General features: G+C 35.3%; 1 protein-coding gene across 12 annotated transcripts in view; it reads right to left on the bottom strand.

The window, feature by feature from the left end:
- ANKRD17 (ankyrin repeat domain 17) overlaps nucleotides 1-26603 on the bottom strand; it is a 165763-nt gene that overhangs the window by 107439 nt on the left and 31721 nt on the right. For 4 of the 12 annotated variants that reach the window (XM_086405417.1, XM_086405418.1, XM_086405423.1 and 1 more), the window contains exon 1: nucleotides 21270-25853. The exons of 5 other annotated variants lie outside the window; for them this stretch is intronic. In XM_086405417.1, coding sequence (XP_086261543.1) covers nucleotides 21270-21323 — 54 coding nt within the window. In that variant the 5' untranslated portion in view covers nucleotides 21324-25853. Of the gene's footprint in view, nucleotides 1-21269; nucleotides 25854-26603 lie in introns of those variants that run through there. 3 more of the 12 variants (XM_086405419.1, XM_086405420.1, XM_086405425.1) reach the window with 1 other exon arrangement.

The following is a 26603-nucleotide window of genomic DNA, read 5'->3' as shown; positions in this document are numbered from 1 at the left end:
TCTTCAGCTAGAATATTATGCAATCACCAAAATAGAAAAACGCTCAAGGTATATATATATTAAAAATTAGGATATAATATTCTCAAGTCTAGTAAAAATATATCAGATGTGAGCAAAAGAGCAAGACACAAGTATTAAGATATGCTTTTTCCTTATGCTTCAAAATCTTTACACAAAATATATATTAATGTAATTAAGGTTTCAAAATCCATATCCTTTGATCTAGAAATCTACTAGAAGTTTTCTGAAATACAGAAAACACAGGAAAATACTCATTGCTAAATTATTTATAATAGCAAAAGAAAAAAACTGACACATTTAAATTGATACTTCCAGAAAATATTTAAGGATACAGCAAAATATAAATATAAGGATACAGCAAAATATAAATATAAGGATACAGCAAAATATAAATATAAGGATACAGCAAAATATAAGGATACAGCAAAATATAAATAATGTGTGAGGAGACTTTTGCATCTATTTTCATCAGTGATTGTTGTTCAGTTGCCAAGCAGTGTCCAACTCTTCACGACTCCATGGACTGCAGCATGACAGGGTTCCCTGTCCTTCACCATTTCCTAGAGTTTGCCCAAGTTCATGTCCACTGAATCAGTGATGCTATCCAACCATCTCATCCTCTGTTGCCCTCTTCTTCTTTTGCCTTCAATTTTCCCCAGCATCAGGGTCTTTTCCAATGAGTCGGCTCTTCCCATTTCAGCTGGCCAAAGGATTGGAGCTTAAACTCCAGCACCAGCCCTTCCAATGAGTATTCAGGGTTGATTTCAAGATTGACTGGTTTGATCTCCATGCTGTTCAAGGGACTCTCAAGAGTCTTCCTCAGGACCACAGTTCGAAAGGATCAATTCTTTGGTATTCTGCCTTCCTTACGGTCCAGCTCTCCCATCCATACATGATTACTGGAAAGACCACAGCCTTAACTATTTCGACATTTGTCAGCAAAGGTGATATCTAATCTTAAAGCACTGTGGTCAGAAAAAAATACTTGAAATGATTGCAATTTTTAAAAATTTACCAAAGCTTGATTTGTGACCCAAGATGTGGAAAATGTTCCACATGCATTCTGGAGAATGTTCCATGTGCACTTGAATAACAAGTCCAATCTACTGTTTTGGATGAATTCTAGCAAACAGAATCCAACAACACATTAAAAGGAACATACATTATGATCAAGTGGGCTTTATCCCAGGGCTGCAAGAAGTCTTTAATATATGCAAAGCAATCAATGTGATATTAACAAATTAAAAGATAAAAACCATATAATCATCTCAACAGATGCAGGGAAAGCTTTTGACAAACTTCAACATTCCTTTACAGTAAAACTCTCCAGAAAATAGGTATAGAAGGAACATACCTCAACATAATAATGGTGATATATGACAAACCCACAGCAAACATTATTCTCAATGGTGAAAAACTGAAAGCAATTCCTCTAGGATTAAGAATAAGACAAGGGTGCCCACTCTGGCCACTATTATTCAATACAGCTTTGGAAGTCCTAGCCACGACAATCAGAGAAGGGAAGGAAATAAAAAGAAACCAGATTGGAAAAGAAAAAGTAAAACTCTCACTGTTTACAGATGACATATTTACTAATACATAGAAAACCCTAAAGATGCCACCAGAAAATTAACTAGAGCTAATCAACGAATATAGCAAAGTCACAAGATACAAAATTAATACACAGAAATACCTCACATTCCTAAACACTCTAACAAGGAAAAGTCCACAACAGAAATTAAGAAAACAATGCCATTCACTGTTGCAACTAAAACCATAAAAGACCTAGGAATAAACTCACCTAAAGAGACGAAAGACTTGTATGCAGAAAACCTGAAGACACTGATGAAAGAAATCAAAGATGAGGGCTTTCCCAGTGGCTCAGTGATAAAGAATCATCTTGCCAAAGGAGGAGACACAAGTTCGATCCTTGGTCTGGGAACATTCCACATGCTACGGAGCAACTAAGCTCGTGCACCACAACTATTGAGCCTGTGCTCTAAAGACCAGGAGCCAAAACTACTGAAGCCTGCACACCCTAGAGCCCGTGCTCCACAACAAGATAAGTCACTGCAATGAGAAGCCCACATACTGCGCCTAGACAGCAGCCCCAGCTCTCCGCAACTAGAGAAAAGTCCGTGCAGCAACAAAGGCACAGCACAGCCAAAAATAAATTAGTTCATTTAAAAAAACTACATGGGTTGTCACCTCACAACAGTCAGAATGGCCATCATCAAAAAAACCTACAAACAATAAACGCTGGAGAGGATGTGGAGAAAAGGGAACCCTTCTGCACTGTTGGTGGGAGTGTAAACTAGTACAGCCATTATGGAGAACAGTATAGAGATTTCATAAAAAAAAAAAAACAAACACTAGGACTAAATCTACTATATGACCGAGCAATCCCACTCTGTGGGGACCAAGGATCCCACTACTGAGCATATACCATGAGAAAGCCACAATTCTAAAAGATACACGTACCCTAATTTTCACTGCAGCATTATTTACAATAGCCAGGATGTGGAAGCAACCTAGATGTCCATCTATCCATGGATGGATAAAGATGGTATCGTACATGTATACAATGGAATATTACTCAGCCATAAAAAAGAACGAATTTGAGTCAGTTCTAGTGAGGTAGATGAACCTAGAGCCTGTTATAGAGTGAAGTAAGTCAGAAAGAGAAAAATATCATATATCAAGATATTAATATACAGAATAAAGAAAAATGGTATTGATGAATTTTTTCCGGGAAGTGATGGAGATGCAGATGTAGAGAACTGACTTATAGACACAGTGGGGAAGGAGAGTGGGATGAATAGAGAAAGTAGCATTTACAATATACACTATGCTATGCTATGCTATGCTAAGTCACTTCAGTCGTGTCCGACTCTGTGCGACCCCAGAGACGGCAGCCCACCAGGCTCCCCTGTCCCTGGGATTCTCCAGGCAACAACACTGGAGTGGGCTGCCATTTCCTTCTCCAATGCATGAAAGTGTAAAGTGAAAGTGAAGTCGCTCAGTTGTGTCCGACTCTTAGCGACCCCATGGATTGCAGCCTACCAGGCTCCTCCGTCCATGGGATTTTCCAAGCAAGAGTACTGGAGTGGGGTGCCATTGCCTTCTCCGTACAATATACACTATCATGTATAAAATAGATAGCTGGTGAGAAATTACTATATAACATAAGGAGCACAACCTGGAGCTCTACGGGGTGGGAAGCTCAAAAGGGAGAGGAATATATATATAATTATGGCTAATTTGCATTGTTGTACAGCACAAACAAACACAACATTGTAAAGTGATTTTCTTCCAATTAAAAAATAAATTAAAAATACAATGTGTGGCGGGAAAAATCAAGATATATAATATTTTTAAATAACAGAGTCCCGATTTGTTAAAAAAGTGCATGTAACTATCTGCATAACATATGACTAAAAGGAAACAGCAAAATTTAGCATTGCTCATTTTATCTTTCTTTGAACCATTTAAAAATTTTCAAGTTTTCTATGAAATTTTATAATTAATGAAGCTTTCCATCTCATTCCTAAAGACCTGACAATACAGTGTTTGCCATTAGTAATAACATTAAACAGTTTTGTTTTTTTTTTAACTGCTTCAAAACGTATTTACTTTCCAGAACATAGGCAGCTGAGAGCAATTTTTAGAATTTCTCATTAAACATGATTAGGCTTCTTTAACGGAGAAGGCAATTGGCACCCACTCCAGTACTCTTGCCTGGAAAATCCCAGGGATGGAGGAGCCTGGTGGGCTACAGTCCATGGGGTCACTAAGAGTTGGACACGACTGAGCGACTTCACTTTCACTTTCACTTTTCACTTTCATGCATTGGAGAAGGAAATGACAACCCACTCCAGTGTTCTTGCCTGGAGAATTCCAGGGACGGGGAAGCCTGGTGGGCTGCCGTCTATGGGGTTGCACAGAGTCAGACATGACTGAAGCAACTTAGCAGCAGCAGCAGGCTTCTTTAAAATGTACTATGAAAAGTATATTAAATGCTGCTGCAAAAACACAGTATGCTATAAACAGTTAATACTGGCAATTGATTGTGTCAGAAGCATTTACAATGGACTTGTTTGACACTGTACCTGTTGAGTAAATACTGCATGTATAAGTTATGAAATAACTTTACAACTAAACAGTAAGAGTTAGAAAGACTGTAAGATGTGACATTCTATTGGCCACCATAGTACTCTTGCCTGGAAAATCCCATGGATGGAAGAGCCTGGTAGGCTGCAGTCCATGGCGTCATGAAGAGTCAGGCACAACTGAGAGACTTCACTTTCACTTTTCACTTTCATGCATTGGAGAAGGAAATGACAACCCACTCCAGTGTTCTTGCCTGGAGAATTCCAGGGACGGGGAAGCCTGATAGGCTGCCGTCTATGGGGTTGCAGAGAGTCAGACACGACTGAAGTGACTTAGCAGCAGCAGCAGCATTGGCCACCATAGATATTTCACTGCAAATCTGCCACAACTTGGTCTATTTTAGTATAACTCTCTCCACAACCCAGCAGTTTACATACAGTGACTATATGGTTTAGAGTTACAACAAAGTAACTGTTAGCTTCCCATTTCTTTAGACAAAACAGGGGTATGATAACTGCAAAGAAAGAAGTGAATCCTACTACCTCTTCATCTTTCTACTACATCCAGCATTATTTGAGGAAAACAAAGCAGAGAACTAAGCCCTATTTCGTTCAGGAGACAAAGACCAGAAATTGGAGAAGCTGAGAATGCTAAAATTTATGAGGCAGAAAATTGGAGAGAAGAACCAGGAACAGAATCATTACAGAGCTATAACCTAACAACTATAAGGGCTCCTATAGGGTTGGATTCAACCCTGTAGGAAGAGATTCAACCAGCCAGAGGAAAAGGATTTCACTGACCACTTCAGGTATTTGGTAGAGAATCCAGAAAGGTCACATATATGAATGAGAGGGGCTTCTCTAACTTTGGTGTATAAATACTAGAAAGATGCCATAAGAACGCTTCAAAACAAGCCTCAAAAGAATTAATCTTATTTGCAAGTAACTTGCTAGTCAAAATTAAATTCAATACTTCTTAAAGAAGTACAATAATATTTAGATATTTGACAATGTAATAATCACACTAAGTTAAGTGTATGTGTACTCAGTCATATCCAACTCTTCACAACCCCATGAACTGTAGCCTTCCAGGCTCCTCTGTCCACGAGATTTTTTAGGCAAGTGTACTGGAGCAGGTTGTCATTTCCTTCTCCAAATCTTCCTGACCCAGGGACTGAACCGACATCTCTTGCATCTCCTGCATTAGCAAGTGCACTCTTTAAGAAGCCCAATAATCACATTATTCAGCATCAAACAAAAATTACTAGACTTGCAAAAAAGAAAGTACGTCCAGTAACTAGGGAAAAAACATAATAGAAACAGATCTTGAAATGACAGGAATGGAATGAGCAAACAAAACTTTAAAGCTCTTTAAAATAATGTTCACGGATACAAAGACAATGTGAACAAATTGCTGCAAGAAATAAAAATCTACAAAACTGAAAGATCAAAGAGAATTTCCACTGCTGAATAAAGTATCTGTTATTAAAAATGAACTGGATGACACTGCAGAAGGACCAATGAACTTGAGACAGAGCAATAAATACTATTTGAACTAAACTTTGAAGGAAAAAAAAAAAACAAAAAAAAATACAGAGGCAATGTCACTTTTAGCAGGATGTTGTGCTTACATGCTCAGTCACTAAGCTGTGTCTGACTCTTTACAGCCCCACAGTACAGCCCCATGGTCTGCCAGGCTCCTCTGTCCATGGAATTTCCAGGCAAGAATACTGGAGTGGGTTGCCATTTCCTACTCCAGGGGATCTTCCCAACCCAGTGACTGAACCCACCTCTCCTGCACTGGCAGGTAGATTCTTTACCGCTGCACCATCTGGGAAGCCCCAATAGAGGTAATAAAATGAAATATTAAAAATACTCAATCTATTGAAATATATGAACAATGGAAAAAGGGGCAATAACAAAGTGGGACAAACAAAACAATTAGCAAAATAGTAGACTTAAACACAAAACACTGATAACTACATTAAGTAAAAATGGATCAAATACACTGATTAAAAGGCAGAGACTGACAGTCTGGATAAAAAAGCAAGAGCTAAATATATGATGCCTAAAAGAAACGTACTTTAAGTATAAAGACAGAGAGAGGTTAAAAGAATAGAAAAAGACATATCATGAAAATATCAGCTGTGGCAAAGCTGGTAGAGCTATTATTAATATCAGACAAAGCAGAATTGAGATAAAACAAGGAATACTAACAAAGATAAAAAGGGACATTTAATTACATAAAAGGATCAATTTAGCAAGAACATATAATAAACCTAAATCTTTAATACCTTGTAACAGAGCTCCAAAATATAATGGAGCAAAAACTGACAGATCAGAAAGAAAAAAACAAGACTCTTCATAATTATAGTTTAAATTTTGAAACTCATCTTAGTCCTTGCTAGGCAAGTAGACAGAAAATCAGTCAGAACATAAAAGACTTGAACATTATTAATTAACATAATTGATATTTATGGAACACTCACCCCACAACTGCAGAAAATATATTCTTTCTAGATATGCATGAACTTTTGTCAAAAATGAAACATATTTTCGACCATAAAACAAGCTTCAATATACCTAAAAGAACTGAAATTGCAGTACAGTATATTCTCTGACCACATATAATACTTTTAAATAATCCACAAACTTTCTGAAAAATAGTTCCTCATCTGAGTGACAAGATGACCATAAATAACTTGAGAGACTATCTTCTCCATTCTCCCAAGGATGTTATATAAACAACATGATTATATATGCACAAGAGAAAAGAGATGTCTTAAGCATTAAAGTGTAATTTTCCCATGAAACCGCAGTTGAGAAAGGCAGAATGAATCAAAGAGGGAATCACAAGGAAAATTATAAAGCATTTAGAACTAAATATTATAATGAAAACACAACACATAAAAATGTGTGGTATATACCTAAAGCAGTGCACAGAAAGGGTATTTACAGCCTTTAATACAGTAAAAAAGATGAAACATTAAAAACAATAATCTAAGCTTCCATTTAAAATAACCAAATAAGAACAAATTAAATCTACATAGGAAATATAAGAGCATAGGTCAATGACACAGAAAATGAAAATAACATAGAAAAGTCAATGACATGAAATAAAAATTAAAGTTTATAGAAAAAAAAACTGATAAAGGTTTTACAAGAACAAAAGAGAAAATACAAATTATCACTATCAGAACTGAAAGAATTACTAAAGAATAATTACAGATTCAGATCAGATCAGATCAGTCGCTCAGTCGTGTCTAACTCTTTGCTACCCCATGAATCACAGCATGCCAGGCCTCCCTGTCCATCACCAACTCCCGGAGTTCACTCAGACTCACATCCATCAAGTCGGTGATGCCGTCCAGCCATCTCATCCTCTGTCGTCCCCTTCTCCTCTTGCCCCCAATCCCTCCCAGCATCAGAGTCTTTTCCAATGAGTCAACTCTTCGCATGAGGTGGCCAAAGTACTGGAGTTTCAGCTTTAGCATCAGTCCTTCCAAAGAAATCCCAGGGCTGATCTCCTTCAGAACGGACTGGTTGGATCTTCTTGCAGTCCAAGGGACTCTCAAGAGTCTTCTCCAACACCACAGTTCAAAAGCATCAGTTCTTCGGCACTCAGCCTTCTTCACAGTCCAACTTTCACATCCATACATGACCACAGGAAAAACCATAGCCTTGACTAGACGGACCTTTGTTGGCAAAGTAATGTCTCTGCTTTTCAATATGCTATCTAGGTTGGTCATAACTTTCCTTCCAAGGAGTAAGCGTCTTTTAATTTCATGGCTGATTACCATCATTTAAAATAATAAAGACCACTATGAACAACCTTATGTCAATTAATTCAACAACTTAGACTGAAATACACAAATTACGCAAAAAGAATTAAAATTTTCAAAACTGACAAAGAAAAGCTAAATAGCCATGTATCTATCAAAGGAAATGGATTTTTCATTAAAAATGTTCCCACAAATAAAACACAAGGTACAGATGGCTTCATTGCTCAACTCAATCACTCAAACAAATTTTCAGAAAATCGTAAAGAAAGATGTACTTCCAAACACGTTATAAGGCTAACATTTCTCTGATACACAATAGCCAGATTTTTTTTTTAAGAAAACTAAAGATCAATATGCCTTGTGAAGAACAAGAATCCTTAATAATATACTAGTAAACCAAATCCAGCCATATCCAAAAGGGGTCATATATCATGACCAAATGCAGTTTATTCTAAGAATACAAAGTTGGCTTAAAAATCCAAGAGTCAATTAATATAATTCACATAATGACAGAACAAAGAAGGAAAATCAAGGATCATCTCAACAGAATCAGATAAAAGACCTGACAGTTCAGTATCTTCTGATAATAAAATTTTTTAGCAAACTAGGGGTAGATATCTTAACCAGATAAGGGAATCTAGAAAAAAGTATAAAGAACATCATACTTAATTAGGAAAAATTGAACACTTCCCCCGCTAAGATCAGGAACAAGGCAACTTGGTCCAATAAGTCACCAATTCTATTCAGTATTTTACTGGAGGTCCTACGTAGGCCAACAAGGCAAGAAATTAAAAATAGGGGAGAAGGAGAGATAAACTGACTTAATTTGCAGAGATGACCATGCATGTAGAAAATTCTACCATCAAACAAACAAACAAAAAACAACCCTGGTTAACCAAGTGAATTTAGCAAGCCAATAGGATATAAGATCAATATACAAATGTCTATTTGTATATTGGACAAACAACTGCCAAATAAAATATAAAGAATTATCATTTACAATAATCTAAGTATTTCATCTTGGCCTCTCCTAAACCAGGAAGAGGAGAAAGACTCTTAATCACTGTCATTGGAGATGACTCTTATCACTGGTGATGGCTCAAACTTAACTCCGCATAAGAAACTTCAATAGATAACCCAGTTACTTGGACAGTAAGGAGATCAAACCAGTCAATCTTAAGGGAAATCAACCTGAATACTTGCTGGAAAGACTGATACTGAAGCTAAAACTCCAGTATTTTGGTAATCTGATGCGAATAGCTGATTCACTGGAAAAGTTGCTGATGCTGGGAAAGACTGAGCGCAGGAGAAGACGGTATCAGAGGACGAGATGACTGGATGGCTTTGCCGATGTAATGGACATGAACTTGGGCAAATTCTGGGAGATGGTGAGGAACAGACAGGCCTGGCGTGCTGCAGTCCATGGGGTCACAAAGTGTCAGACACAACTGGACGACTGAACAACAACATTTACCAATCAGTTTTCCTATATCGTTGCCCTCCTACATCCGAGAAGTCCAAATTCTTTTTCCTTTGGCTGCTGCTACTGCTGCTAAGTCGCCGGCAGCCCACCAGGCTCTCCTGTCCCTGGGATTCTCCAGGCAAGAACACTGGAGTGGGTTGCCATTTCCTTCTCCAATGCATGAAAGTGAGAAGTGAAAGTGAAGTAGCTCAGTCGTATCCAACTCTTCGCGACCCCATGGACTGCAGCCTACCAGGATCCTCTGTCCATGGGATTTTCCAGGCAAGAGTACTGGAGTGGGGTGCCATTGCCTTCTCCATTCCTTTGGCTAGTTAGGACACCATTTATCATCCGTTGTTAAGATGGCATATAAGCAGGACTTCCCAGGTGGTTCAGTGGTAAAGAATCTGCCTTCCACTGCAGGGGACACTGGTTCAATCCCTGGTCAGGGAACTACGACCCGAAGATCCCACCTGCCATGGGGCAACTAAGCCCATGTGCCACAACTAAGACCTTATGGAACCAAAAAAAAAAAATTGCATATAAGCTCCCAGGCCTAATTGCTTCTTTCGGTTTTGACTTCTTTTCAATTTGCACATCTCAACCACTGAATCTAAGAGGGTAGAGAAGTCTTCCATCCCTTACAGGGAAAAATTTAATAGAACATTTGTAAGGCCCAAACAGTGAAAACTACACAAAACTTCTGAGATGAATTTTTTTTTTAAATCTAAATAAATGACCATCACGTGGGCCAACATTATGTCAGCTATACAAAATACATTCCTAAGTCTGATACAGCTAAGAAGCCATGAGTTTGCAATCTCTGCTCTGAGTGTTCTAAATTTTATCCTTGAAACAAACCAGACTACCAGAAAACTGAGTACTCAGGCTACAGTACTAGTTTTTTAAACCCAACCGAATTTTATCAGTAAATCCTTGGCTTACATTTTGTAGAAACTAATATCAAGTTTGTTTAGTTTTAGAAGATGGAGTTATTTAATACAATAAGCAGTAGGTCCAATACAGGGGCACAAAGAGAAATTATTTTCTAAGATCTAAATTGCACAAAATTTATCAATTCTCCAGAACATCCACCATGCTTACAGAGTTTATGAACAACACAAATCTCAAAACTTATCAAGTTTCTAATTTGGCTCTTGTTGCTAGTTAATTCAATCTACATCAACATTTAGAAAACTAAGATCATGGCATCTGGTCCCATCACTTCATGGGAAACAGATGGGCAAATAGTGTGGAAACAGTGGAAACAGTGTCAGACTTTATTTTGGGGGGGCTCCAAAATCACTACAGGTGATTGCAGCCATGAAATTAAAAGACGCTTACTCCTTGGAAGGAAAGTTATGACCAACCTAGATAGCATATTCAAAAGCAGAGACATTACTTTGCCAACAAAGGTCCGTCTAGTCAAGGCTATGGTTTTTCCACTGGTCATGTATGGATGTGAGAATTGGACTGTGAAGAAAGCTGAGTGCCAAAGAATTGATGCTTTTGAACTGTGGTGTTGGAGAAGACTCTTGAGAGTCCCTTGGACTGCAAGGAGATCCAACCAGTCCATTCTGAAGGAGATCAGCCCTGGGATTTCTTTGGAAGGACTGATGCTAAAGGTGAAACTCCAGTACTTTGGCCACCTCATGCGAAGAGTTGACTTATTGGAAAAGACCTGGATGCTGGGAGGGATTGAGGGCAGGAGGAGAAGGGGACGACAGAGGATGAGATGGCTGGATGGCATCACCGACTCTATGGACATGAGTTTTCGTGAACTCCGGGAGTTGGTGATGGACAGGGAGGCCTGGTGTGCTACAATTCATGGGGTTGCAAAGAGTCGGACACAACTGAGTGAATGAACTGAAGTCAATTTTACCACTGGTATTAATTTACTACTTCTGATTTTTGTATTTTTATTTTTCAGAATATATATACTCATCAGTTCAGTTCAGTATACTCTTATAAGACACTTCAAATTCTCTTGTGGAATGAAATATCTTTTACATAAATGCAGAAAGCATTTTTTTTTAAAGAGAGTCAAGGCATCCACATTAAAGAATTCAACATTTATCAAGCACATTACAGAGACATTAAAATATTTCTAATGTACACACTCTAACGTTACTTTTTAAGAGTAGGACAGGATAAGAGATAATGAACTTGAAAGAAAGGCTAGAGAGGGAAAAAACCCTAGGGAAGGAGAATTTTGAATAATGAATAGATGTTGAAGAGGGCAGCAGGTAAACACTGTAAGTAGTAACAGAATATTATAATACAATGTAAAAATAAACAATTCAGATTAAATGTAAAAATAAAGTTGGGTGGATAGAAGGATGTCAAATAATAGTTCAGGTGCAACACTGCACTTGTATTTGCTTCTTAAATGTGAAATAACAAAGCAAAAGAAGTTTTAAAACTTGTAAAACACACCATCATGTCAAACTTTTTGTTTAGAAGTTACTGAAGCTACTATCTTTAGAGTTCTAGTCAAGACTTTAATATATATAGAAGGGATCTTAGAAAAACTATACAGTACAATTTAACTTTAGAGACCAAAAAGTGCAAGAATAAAAAGAAAAATATTATTTCAAATAACATACAAAGACTATGTTAGAACTCCAACCTACAGATCACCTGGGTTGATCTGAATAACGTGATTAACTGTTACTCTTCTGCCTCATTCCATGTATATACCTAACCAAAACTAAGAGTTCAGAGAACTTTCCAAGATAAAAACACAGTACAGTAATTCCTTCATTGTACATGTGTAACTCCAAATGAAAAACAAGCATTTACTGTGTTCAAGATACAATGCTACGTCACTGAGGACATCAAGAAGAATAAAACTATTCACAGAAAATCATACAATCTCACTAGAAGCTCAAGACAATTAAAAAGGAAGCCTATTAAATATAAAAATACTTAAAAGTCAATGTTGATGTAATTTAGCATTCTCACTTATCATACTTTATAAAAGATATATTCTTTGTAATTCATAAAATATTTACAAAATGATCTACCTAAGAAGACTTTTTTCATATGGCATATATAAAGCCTAATCTTAATATTTTGGTTTCTTAAATAAATACATTTAGAAGAAAGCAACTTTCTATCCAGTCCTATCTCCATTTATTTCATAAATAAAACTTAAAAAAAATAGGAAAAATAAACTGAGAAAGATTCTTGAGAAGATAATATTGTACAAATGTGACAAAATAATAGAAAGGAAAATTTTCCAATATTTGTGAACACTTCAACACCAGCACAAATTTTTGGAAAATCTTAACCAGTACTTCCTTATGGAACATAAGAATTTAGAAACTATTTCTCATACTTGCTTAAATAGTTCATACAAATATATGTTGATCTTTGTATGATGACAGGGCATAAATTACAAGTGTAGAATGTGACAAAGACTGAAGAAATGGCAACAGAACAAATTCAAGGTTAGAACCAGTTAAGGATAAACACTAATTAGAAAAATAAGAAGCTCAACAAATGAGGAGTTAGGCTGTTCATAATATCCAAACATCAAGAGGAGGAGCAGAATCTAAATAATCTGTAGCAGGAGTAAGAAATCAAAACAAAGTGGACAGCAAGTATCAAAAGTCAGAAGCAGGATAAATGATAAAAGGCTTGAGACTAAAGAAGGAATCCAGACTATAGAGATCACCAACAAGCTGTGTTAACACTGGCTCAACATTGCTTCTTATCTCAATGAATGTGTGCATGCTAAGTCACTTCCAACTCTTTGCAACCCCACCAGGCTCCTCTGTCCATGGGATTCTCAAGGCAAGAATACTGGAGTGGATTGCCATGCCCTTCTCCAAGGGAATCTTCCAACAGTCACTTGGAATTTGGTAGGTGGGGAGAAGAGTTGTATTCAGCATTTAAGAAGCATAAAGACAAGAGATGTGCAGATGTTATAGATCCTTTTTTCCTATGAGACCACATGATTTCAGTGCCAATTTCAAAATTAATTTGTGGCAAAAACATAGTACATACAAATACAAGAGGAAAGTATAAAGTAGATTTTAAACAACTTAATTTGCTACTTTGCAGAGGAAGGTGAAATGGCTTAGTCTTTGGATAACCAACATCAGGGCACATGGGTTCAGTTCCTGGTCAGGGAACTAAGATAAGATCCTTAGTTGCAGGGCAACTAAGCCTGTGCACAACTACTGAGCTCCAAAACTACTGAACCCACACACTTCAGAGCCTGTGCACCACAATGAAAAAGAACCTACGCACCATAACTAACCCCCAAAGCATCTAAATAAATACATGAAAAAAGCCTAAAATCTTTAAAGAGAAAAATATTTGAATTTGACACATACTTCATCTATTTGTTTCCACTCGCTAACATATGAGTAATTCAAACAGTTATAATATATAAACTCCTTTCCTAATCATTCTGAACTATAACAAGACATTTGACGAAATTCATAACCCATTTAAGTTTTTAATCTTTATTCATCTTTATCAAAATTAAAAGTATTACATAATGTTATTCTGGAAGCAGAACCACTTCTACTTATATCTGTCCTCCTTCACTCAGGAATCTTCAAAATCCTTTTGTATAAATTCTGAATGACGAATTGCAAAACATATTTAAATTTTTTTCCACAAAATTTTTCCCTCGTTTTATATCTGCTGTATTGTAGTTGAAGGATAGAGAAACCTAGAGTGACAAAAGAAGTTAGAGAAGTTGGGACTATGTAATAAATTTTAAAATTTGATAATATGGTAAAAGAAAACATTTTAATCGAGTAGACTTAAATCTAAATCTTAGTTTTATGCCATTACTGACTGTAAACTTGGGCAATATACTAAACTAGCAGTTACTCAACTATGATCCGCGAGATCCGTAGAGATCCTCAAAACTCTTTCAGAGGCTCTGTGAAGTCAAAACTATTTTTATAATACAGTACTAAAATGTTATTTGCCTGTTTCACTGTTGACATTAAATTGATGATACAAAAATAATGGTGGGTAAAAACTGCTATTCCCTTAACACAAATCATGGCCATATCACCAATCATCATATCTTGTCTGCCATGCACTCATAATTAAGTGAAAAAAATTAAGGGTGAATTTCCATTATGAAGCAATAAAAAGTACTAATTTTTAAATTTTCCACCTTGAGTATATTACCTTTTAATATTCAGTGTAACAAAATGGAAAACATTTCTGCTGCATACCTAGATACTGCAGTTGTCTCAAGAAAAACACCTGTGTAAATGTGATCTAAACCAATACCTTTTTTTCATGGAACACTGATATCATTTCAACAAAAACAACTCTCTTTCTCATCAGTGATAAATTCAAACTTTCAAGTATACATTATAATTTTGGAAAATTTATATCTGTCACTGAATGTGACAGCTTTCCAGTTCTTTATTTTTCTAAGGAGAAGAGTGATGTATTAGTAAATGTTATTTTTTTATATCGTGGAATAAAAGGCAGCAATATTTGGAACTCAGTAAATCAGTATTTTCCAATTGACCAGAGTACGATGCTACAAAATCATGCACCAAATGATCTACTCAAGATACACAAAAAACCAGTGGGTTTTAATTGAACAAAGTTCAAAAAATTCGCTGATAATGTTTCAGATTCTACACTATAACTAACCTCCAGGAAACCATCATAGTTTTAGGACTGGTATCAAAGAAAAATATTCACATTTATCAAAATGGCTATTAAAATATTCTAAATGTTAAGACGGTACTTTTTCTTAGACTTCCTCTAAAATAATGTATTGCAACAGACTAAATATAAAACCAGACATATCTTCTATTAAGCCAGACTTCAAAGGTATTTGTAAAAATCTAAAATAATGCCATTCTTCTCAGTTGTTTTCTTTCGGAAAAGTTATTTTTATAAAATTAAGTAAAACTGTAATAGCACAATCCTTCTGTATAATAACTTAAATTTTCAACAAATTGTTAACTAATGTGGTCAATTTCCATTGCCACTATAAAATTATGTGGGTATCCTACATATAACATATATCTATCTGTCCATATATAGCCAGTTAGTTAGAAGCATGGTTCCATCCAAGACCAATATTAATGGCCAACAATCTAGCCACTCATTAAACCAAAACCAAAAGTTACCTCAAGATATTTGTAAACACCTCCTGAAAGACCTTTGTTTTGGCAAATCTGGAAGCTATGTACTAAAACCAAACCAGTGATTAAGCAAGACTTTGATATTCAGCAAGTCTGTGGTGATCAAGTCACTTCAACACCAGAATGAGTTATTCAGTCAAGCATCAGAACAAGGACCCAAATACTTCAGAAAGTGCCAATGCTGCTACATGTATATGCAGGTAACACATGACGTAGACCTTTCCTAATGCATGTTTCACAATATGTTCCACCTTAAGCACCAGACTGTGTTGAATTAACGTGGGACTAGTAGCATTTGGACAATCCTGACATTACTTTCTTGTGAGAGTAACATTAATTTACATATCTGTAGTTACACTATCTTTTGCAAGCTGTTTGAAACCTTCACTTGAAAGGTTTGAAACTACTCCACTAAAATATTAGTCTTCTTTAGAGGGATTACTAACGTTAAGTCTATCTTTTAGTCATCTTCTACTACTCTCGTACGCATTCTCTCAAAGTTGGTGTGTGAAAGCAATGTTGCAACTTCTGCCCCTCCATTCAAGACAGACTCAACTTTCAAATAAGAGTATTCATAAAGCATAATATAGCAGAGACGTGAATGTTTGTACACAGAGTATATAGAAGCAAGTATATGTGAGCGTGTTATATGAACATATGTATAACAACATACTGATATAACTGGCAACAGCAAAATCTTTACAAATAAATAGATGACAATGACATCTAGGGGACTTTCTAGACAGCCTGACATTCATAAATACGCATAACAATTAGATAAGCACACACACACACACACAAAACTTAAAAGTACTTAAAGAAAAATATTTGCTTACTAAAAAAATCAGAATGCTAAAACTATCCAGAAAAACAAATGAAGTAAGATACAAGCATTCAAACATACATCTGTACACATCCTGAATTTAAGAATGTTTAAATACCAATGACAGACATTCTGTCTACTGAATTTTTACTTTGATGAAGCAAAGCTAGCTGGACTAATCTCACTGAATTTCAACTGCTTAGCATATTGAAGATGCTCAATAAATTCTGGAGTGAAATTATAAGACTCGATATAGCCAACATGTCTAATGTCTCCAAAACCTCTTAATGAATGGAAAATGTTACATTTATTAATTCAAATAACTTATATATTTAGCTAAACTTTTCTGTCTCTAGATCAAATTATATTTGTCCCAAGAATAACTCCCAGGGGCTTCCCAGGTGGCACAATTGTAAAGAATCTGCCTGCCAATATCAATCATTTTATATCAATCATCCTGGCGAAGACTAGACAAAGAGACAAGTGGAACGCTTTCCTGTTTTGCCTGGGTCCATTGGGGCACTGTTTTCTTGTATACAGCTGAGACTCTCTCTGGCTGTTTTTTGCTAATGATTAGAATACCAGGTGCCTCATGAAATGATGGAAAAGGCGATGACAACCCACTCCAGTATTCATGCCTGGAAAATCCCACGGACAGAGGAGTCTGGTAGGCTACAGTCCGTGGGGTCGCAAACAGTCGGACACGACTGAGCAACTTCACTTTCTTTCTTTCAAGATACTGCAGGTTCTATTCCTGGGTAAGGGAGATTCCCCTCAAGTAGAGAATGAGAACCCACTCCAGTATTCTTGCCTGGAAAATTCCATGAACAGAGAAGCCTGACGGGCTACAGTCTACGGGGTCGCACAATCGGACATGACTGAGTGGGTGCGTGTGAACACACACACATACGAGTAACTCCAAATCTTCCTAGTGAAAAATGTCAAAAGCATTATACTAACTACATAGATATAGAATTTAGAAATTCATGGAAGACTTACTGATATAACATATGAAGAATATGTATTACATAAGCCAATGTATTTCATAGAATAAAAATAAATATAGCAGGACACTGTCAAAAGAGTTTACTCTGAAGAGCTTTTATATCATTACTAAAAATAATTTTTAAATAAATAGCAAGTGGAATTCCCCTGTTTAGATGAAAATGCACTATTTACCACTAGCCCATAATGGTGACAAATCAAAAAGAAACAACAATGTCCCTGCGACTCTTTCAAGATTAAAACCCCTCCAATCTCAAGATAAATACAAATGCAAGAAATAGTTCCATAATAAACCTACTTAATATGTTTAATCGAATCCTTAATTTAATTAAACCCTAAAACGTTCAGCCAAATCCTCAACCCACTGAATATCTAAGGAACAACCACAGAGATATAAGGGCTTTTAGCTTACATATTACAACCTGTAAAATGAAGTACAGATGAAGCTAGACACTCTGGATCTAGCTGACAAAGGAACAAGACTGGGCAAGTTACTACTCTTAAAAATGTAAATATTTTTATTTTCAAAACACTGGTATTTTTAAGGCAAAAATGTATCAAATGCTATACCCTGAAGAAAGTATTTTGAACTTGATTAAAATTAAAAGAAATACTTATAAAAATTTTTCATTTCTAAAGCAATTCTTATAGAAAACTACTAAACATAGTTCAAAGAGAATAAAACTACAATATATAGTAATCGAGTATCTGACCTCTCATATGTTTTGTTTTCATATTTAAAAAGCTTATATAATATCTCAGGTTTATATGCATAGCACCTGGACACACAAACTTGGAAACACCCCTCCCCCCCTCAAAATTAAAAGTTTGGAGAACTTTTTTTTCTTCTTGATCTTTCTAAGTACTAAGATCCATTATTATATACGACTCAGAGGAAGAACATCAAAGTTCTAAAATTATAATCATGTCTCAGCAAAAATAATATAAGCAAAAAAAAAAGAGAAAGAGGTATTTATGTAGGCTCCCTATCATCTGTAGGTGGCCATTTTCCTGAATATTAGTTAAGGTGGGCAAAAGGAACAGAAACACTTTGACTACTTCAGTTTGGAGGAAAAAAATCACTGACCAGATTATCTAGATAATTTAAATAACTAAATTATTCTATTAATCCATTACTATAGAGAGCTGAGAAGCAATGATATAAGTTGAAATCAATCTTTTTCTGTTGTACTATAAGTTTTAGAAACACAGTATTTTACTCAAGACTGATGATCACTTAAAAATGTACATTAAATAAATGTGGGTATATACAATAAACAATCACAATTTAAAAGGTAAACCACTGCATTACAAGAATTAATCTGCACTAAATCACTAACGATGCTGATTTTAAGCTTTCTTTTTATTAAGACTTAAATAAAAGTACCTTGTAAAATGTATGATTCAAAAGACCAAGTTATATTCAAAGACAGAAAAAAAAAAAGGAATTCAGTGTTTAATGTAAATAATCAGAAATCTACATAAAATTCCAGATGCTCAATAAATAAGTCATAATGATAAAAATTATGGAAAAAAATATGGTGATAAACTTCAAATGGCTTAATATTAGATACAATAATAAAATTATCACTGTGGTATATAGATGAACTTCATTATTCATTATTAGACATTTACACAATGAGTTAACTCATTAAAATTTTTTTCTAGGAAGCTCATTGTATAAAATATGCCATATGAGGTACTTTAGAAAATGGTACATTTAGCTTCAGAGTTAGGAAGTTTATTCTTTTTTAACTTTTACTATTAGCATTAGGTCATCAAGAGTACTTTTTAAAAAAATACTTATTTGGCTGTGCCAGGTCTTGGTTGCAGCATGCAGGATCTTTAGCTATGATATGCAAACTCTTAGTTGTGCCATGTGGGATCTAGTTCCCTGACCAGGTATTGAACCTGGGGCTCCCTGCATTAACAGTCTTAGCCACTGGACCATCAGGGACATCCCCATTATGAGTACTTCTAATTTTTGAAAAGAAGAATATTTCATTACTAGTTGGAAATTTTTCACTTCTAGTCTGCCAATACTTGACAAATACTCATTTAAATAAAATAACATGAAACAAAGACGAAACTACTCACTTAGTATGGTTTAATGTGACAGGTATATAGGAATCAAATTAAGAGAGAGAGAATTAGGACAAATAATTAAAATTACAGACAGTAAATAACCTCTGCAACTAACTAGTAACTATGAACAAGTTAGGTAACGTAAAATCTTACCATGACATTAAACACTTTTAGTGCTTTAGTGGGAATAATGAAAAGTCAACTCTTAAGGAAGTATTAGAAAAATTTATACTTAAGACACAAAACTATGCCCAAGTAGGCTTTTCCCAGAAAATAAATAGACTTCTAAAATCTATTATATGCTGAAATTTAAAACGACCAAAGAAAATGTCAGATGAATTTACTGAAATCTATAAGGTACGCTTCTTTTAAAATTCAAAGCAAAAGTTTTAAAAAGCAAATAAAAATGTCCTCCTAGAACTTTATAAACAGACTTCTTTAATCTGAACTACTAATAGCCATGTGACCACTGCTAATTACAGAAGTTCCTCAATGAAAATATATATCACTATTTCTAAGTGGATAATTTACCATACCATTTCTAAGGAAACTCACTAACAGTATCAAAATTAAAAAAAGAAAAGAGGAAAAGAATGGAAATTAACCAGAGAATTCAACTCAGACAATAAAACTCTAAGGAGAGGGGGAAAGAGTACATTGGCAGGTGTCTGCAAGGAGCTAGATAACACAATAGAATCAGTTTTCATTCTGCAGAACAACCATGAGACTTGCTGCAATGTCAGCTCCAAGCACACACTGAGGGACTCCAGAAAATGCTCATTGATCATGCAGCACTTTATAATGCGCATAGGCTTTTTTCTCCTGTTAACCCCGCCTGGCTTCCCTTTGCAGTTTATTCTCCTAAGCCCTCTCCCCATAACAAATTCTTTTCCTGAGGACAGTAAAATATTTAATAAATTATCTTAAGAGTCTAAGTATTAGGAATATCACTCATCATCATTAAATCATCATAAAAATTAGCCAGTTTTTTTTTTTTTAATGAGGAGGGAAAAACCCTACACCCCCCAAAATAAGAAAATTATTTAAATATTTATATCTATAAATAAAAATATGATGGTATACTACATCCAAGGCCAAAACCAATTATAGTTTCACTTTGACATGTATTTCCTTGCACTGATTTATACGCAAATAGGTTCTATAACACTGACACAAGGAGGAAAAAAGAGAAAATACAATTCAAATTTTCATGACTGAAAATACAGATTTTTGTGAGCTCTCAAGCACTGGTGCCTTAAATTTTACAGTCTTTTAATTTTTAATTGAATAATTTATTTTATAATAATTAAAGTCACATGAAAAACCTTGAACCAGATGTACCAGCTAAATTAGGCAAATAGATTGATATATATGCTTAATTTTACCCTAGAAACTAAAATAAGCAGCTGTTTTTAATAGTTAACTGCAAGCAAGAGTTGTGGGCTTAGATATGTAAATGAATTCTAAGACATATGATACTAAACCTACTCAAAGCTGCTTTGCAGACCCCACCTTCTAATGAGTTAATCTAAAGGTCACCACCAGCACAAGGCTTTTTATTAAGTCCAAAGCCCTTTCCTTCTTTCTTTTTTCCCCCTATCAAACATATATCTACAATTTACAAAACATTAAGTTTAAACAAATTAATTCTAGACTTATTTAGTAATCATGTGAACTAGATTGCCACATTCTCACACGGAATAAGGTCTGACCGTATCTTGCTTTTATGCTCTGCCTCTCTTTGCTCTCTCCTCTAATCTATTCATCTGTAAAATAATTCCGGCAGATAAGATTTCTTTGTTCAGATTTCAACTTTCATTTCATTTACAAACCTAGCCCTACCTCAAGAATGTCTTCTAGAACATATGCTTCCATTTCAGCCGCTGTCTCCACCATGTTTTATCAAACTGCCATGTTTCTTACTGCACTATGATTAGATCATTGCCAGCAGGAACACTCCTCTGTGTCAGCAAGGGAACAGGAAATGGAATGTTCTATTACATGCCTAAAGCAGCTTAGCTGTTCACTAGCCAGGCATCTACCAAAAGAGCAGGGGGTGACTCACTGTGTATTTTTTAAAGATACAGAAGCTCTATTCCAAAGCAAACTTCAGCCAAGTAATTTCAACAGACAAAATAGATACAGTCTCTTATATTTTACCATTTCAAATTTTAAAACTCCAAAATTTCAAAAAAGAAATAATAATGTATTTTTTAAAAAGCTTAAACATGTCTGGCTTCCTGGTTGAACAAAAGAGGTTGAAGTGGGTTACGTAGCAATTTATCCTTAGTAAAGCCTTGTAGTGAGATTAATGGCTGTATTAAATACACAAAGAGGGAGGCAAGGTGCTATCAAACTAGGAATTTGTTACATCAGGCATATGCATTATATAATACATATAGGAGTTGACTTGCAGGTGTTAAAATAATAATTTAATGTAGCTTTTTAATGGTAATCTGGTATTCTATAAACTAATCGTTTGGAAATATCTAAGAGAAATGAGATTAATATTCAACAGATTCACAGTCATTGAAGCAAGCCACAACACATCAAGATTATATGCATTTTCTAGAAATGCCTTTAACTTTATTTACTAACCAAAGAAATGACCTCTCCCTCCCTTATAATAATACTACAAAAGATTAAAATATTTCAGATGCATGAAATTTAGAAACACTGGTTCTGGATCATTAAATAGCAAATATGGGTGACTCATGGTAGAGCTAATTTTTTATTATATTTACTACTGTAATAGAACCTCAGTTGAGTGAAACTATTGAGTTGACCAGAAAGTTTGCTTGGGGCTTTCCATAATATCTTACAGAAAAATTCAAAACTTTTTGGTCAACCCAATACCCTGTCAAATTTCTTCCTTATATAATCTAGAATATAGAAAACACAATGGGAAAAGAAAAATGTTTTATGCTCTATTCTGTAGTATTAACAAAACAACCCTGCACTTTAAGAGTGCCATACGAACTGAATTTGTAGTAATCACTCAATTAGATTAACAACTTTAATTGTAACTCTAAGGTGAACAGTTCCTCTAGTCTAAATTTTTCTAACCTAACTAAAGAAAGTGAATATTTTTAAAGAGAAGGAAAAAGGAAAAAATTAGAGGGAGTTATTATTAACACATATGGTCAACTCTAAGTGATGATATGAATGGCCTTTCCAGTAATGTCTCCTCAAAGTGATGTTATTTTTTAGTATAAACACCTTGTAATTTTCTTGGGCCTTAGTTTATTTATTTGTAAAATGTGATAACATTAACTCAACAATGGATTGTTGGGCATCCCTGATGACTCAGTGGTAAAAAGTCCACCTGTCCACACGCATTCGATCCCTGGTCCACGAGGGCCCCACATGCCGCAGAGCAACTAAGCCTGTGTACCACAACTACTGAGCCTGTGCTCTTAGAGCCCAGGACCCAGAACCACTGAAGCCAAAGCACCCTAGAGCCCGTACTCTGCAACAAGAGAAACCAGTGGACCGAGAAGCCTGTGCAGGGAACTAGAGAGTAGCCCCCACTCGCAGCAACTAGAGAAAAGCCAACACAGCCAAAAATAAACAAATCTTTAAAACAAAAAACAAAAAGGTACTGTCTACTGTATATCAGAAACTATCCTAGGTACAATAAACACGACAGATAAAATTTCTTCTAAACAGGTATATATGAAGACTCAATGAGATGAAGTATCTACTCCTCAGTTTCTGATTATTTAGGAGATATTTTTATTGTGTCAGGCAATATACAAATCATTATTTTTTAAATAAACAAGTTATTTAACCTTCACAATACCCTAGGTGGTAATAATTGAAACTAATAACATTAATAACTACCATGTGCTTACTTATGTGATAAACTATTTTAAGCATTTTGTATATATTAACTCATTAAATCTCAATAAAAGGCAGGAACTATTATTATCTCCATTCTGGAAACTGAGGTACAGAGAAGTTAAGCACCTCTCCCAACTTACTCTCAACTAAATTAACAAGCTAAGATTTGAACCCAGGTAATTGGCTCCAGAGTTTGTCCTCTGAACTATCTACTATACTTCCACCAGATGATATGATCCTCGTTTTACAGATAAGAAAATCAAGTTGCACACAGTACACAGTTATAAAGTGGAGGTAGAATTCAAACCCAGAATAGTCTGACTCCAAAGGATGTGTGAAATTAATGGAAAACAAATGATAGTAAAAACATTTTTCCAAGATCATATATAGTGCTTACATTTCTGTTTGGAAGCTTCTCAAACAAAATAATGTCCAGTGTAAAGACATAGCTTATGAAGAACTAGAAAACTGGTTCTCACTATTTCCCTCCTTCCAGTTCAGTCCGTTCCTTACCTGAAATAAACTGCCTCATCCTTAGATTAAGAGACAGAGAAGGCAACAGCACCCCACTCCAGTACTCTTGCCTGGAAAATCCCATGGGCGGAGGAGCCTGGAAGGCTGCAGTCCATGGGGTCGCTAAGAGGACACGACTGAGAGACTTCACTTTCACTTTTCCCTTTCATTCATTGAAGGAAATGGCAACCCACTCCAGTGTTCTTGCCTGGAGAATCCCCGGGACGGCGGAGCCTGGTGGGCTGCCATCTATGGGGTCACACAGAATCAGACATGACTGAAGTGACTTAGCAGTAGATTAAGAGAAGTCAACAACAAAGTTTCTTTCTCAAACCTTTTTCCAACAGAAGCAAGAAATGACAAATTTGAATTCAAGGAACTCAACATTCAAACACTCTTATTTCTCATAAGATAAGAATAGGCTTTCTAACTTTGACAAATCATCCAGCCCCTAAGGTTCAAGTCAATCAAACCATTCACTGTCTCTTTCTCCTCTGTACTAGGATAATATGGTGCTGCTCTTAAGCTTTTCTGACATTTACTGTTAAATTTTCACTAATAAATATGTCATTATAGCTTTCTTACAGAATTATAGATGTTTATATATCATGTATCATGTCTCTCCCTTACAGATCACAAGCTTGATGAAAGCAGGCAATGCTTTGTTTGGCAATGTATGCCCAGAGCCAGCAGTCTCTGGCAGAGAGCAAGGACTTAAGTATTTGTTGATTAAATTAACAAATGCATGAATAAAGGAATCATCTGATATCCAGTTATGCATCCTAATCCCTTTATCTTATTTATTTTTGGCTGTGGTGGGTTTTCGTTGCTATGTGTGGGCTTTCTCTAGTTGTAGTCAGCGGAGGCTACTCTCTGTTGCGGTGCACAGGCTTCTCTTGTTGCAGAGCATGGGCCCTAGGGCAAGTGGGTTTAGTAGCTGTGGCATATCCGTGGCAGGTAGAATCATCCCAGACTAGGGATTGAACTTGTATCCTCTGCATTGGCAGGTGAATTCTTAACCACTGGACCATCAGGGAAGCTCTCCTAATCCCTTTTAAATTATTGCTACCACTAAGACTTACTTGTTCTGTGATTATTATCTTTAGGCCATTGAAATAAGATATTAGAAATACTGAATTTAAACATAATCTACTTTTGAGACTTTCTGTAATTCTTTGTTATACAGCAAAATAATAATTTCTTCTTAATTTTATTTTCTGGTTCTTTTGTTAATATGAGGACCTATGCCACAGCACAGGTTACTCTGGGGGAAAGGGTATGTGAAAGGAGATTCATATACATCTGCTATAAGATTCTACATCCTAATAGTAAGCTAACATCCTTCTAGTTCAATCAGTTTGAAGGCAAAAAAATCTGTTTCCCCATTTGCCTAAAATGGATTTTAAAATCTTTAATTTTCATCTAGGGCAAAAGCATTAAAGTATAATTAATAGTTAACCTACTAACAGTTATGCAAACAAACACAAACGAACAAAAGTTACTTAAATCATAAAGGAGAATACTTAACACAATAAGCTCCAAATGTCCAAAGTGAAGAGAAAAGCTTCTCATAAAAAGTAGAGGAAAATGACAGAAGAAGCTCAATAAATAGCAAGACTAAATACAGGAATCTTCTAAAATGCACCGTTTCATTTAGGCCCAGCACTTATTTCTTTGAACAAGGAAAAAGAAAACCAAACACACACGCGCGCGCGCGCACACACACACAGATTTGTTGACAAGCAAGCAACTCTATTTTGTATGGTTTTGTTCCTCCACATAAAACATTGTGTTTTTTTCCAATCAAATCTTCCTTGTAAAGCTCTGCTCCCATCAATTTTTTTTTTTTTTTCTACTTAGGAAACGGCAAGACTTTTTCAAAATCCACATTTTTAAACAAAACAAAGACACTTAATTGGTTGCAGCAGAAACATAATTATTTCACCCATCTACATAAAAACAAACTATTAGAAAAAGAAAATCTGAACCAATCTCACCTCTTAAAATGTATGAAATGTAGTCATTACATCTCTATTTTTCTCTTTTCTACTCTATTTCAGTAGAAGTGTAAAATAGCCTGGACCAAGCATAACTGACATACATACCTTAAAAAGTTAAATAGAATTTAAATTAAAAGGCTAACAAAATCTGGTCAAATTTCTGATAGTCTATATACATTACTAAAATAACTATATATAACTATCTCTATAAATTTACCTTATATTTCTCCTAAACCAATCATGCTATTATATGACTGGAGCTTTTTGATATATCTAATACACCATAGTAAATGCTTTTTGTTACCTTCATAGGTTACTTTCTTTTTCTTTAAACTATGGTTTTTATCTACAAAAGCAATGCACAAACATAGAAAACATTCCTGTATAAAAGACAATATAGGGAGAAGTAAACCTCTCTCTCACCAACCCCTAAAAGGCACAAATTGTATATTCTTCCAGAAATAACCTACATATATGAAGCATATCTTAGTGCAAGATTTTCTTTTATAAAAACAGAAGGATATTGTACATACTTTCCTACATCTCCATTTTAAAATGTAATATTCCATAATTGTTTCAGATTAGTATTTGTATATCTCTCTCTGATTTTGATTGTTATTCAAATTTCACTAATAAAATCCTGTACTATAATCAGTTCCCCTTTGATGGACATTTGTATTGCTCCAACATTTTGTAATATTGCAATGAATATGCCCAACAAAAGGGCCCACATACTCTGCATATACTTGAATATTACTGTACAGTAAATTTCTTGATGGAAACATGGATTTAAAACTATGTCACTGATGAACTCTCAAAC

Source organism: Bos grunniens, chromosome 6 (assembly GCF_055505025.1).
Source record: "Bos grunniens cultivar Pamir isolate PY7600 chromosome 6, Bosgru_T2T1.0, whole genome shotgun sequence".
In the NCBI taxonomy this organism is placed as follows: Eukaryota; Metazoa; Chordata; class Mammalia; order Artiodactyla; family Bovidae; genus Bos; species Bos grunniens.
This window is presented reverse-complemented; position numbering and strand designations above follow the sequence as displayed.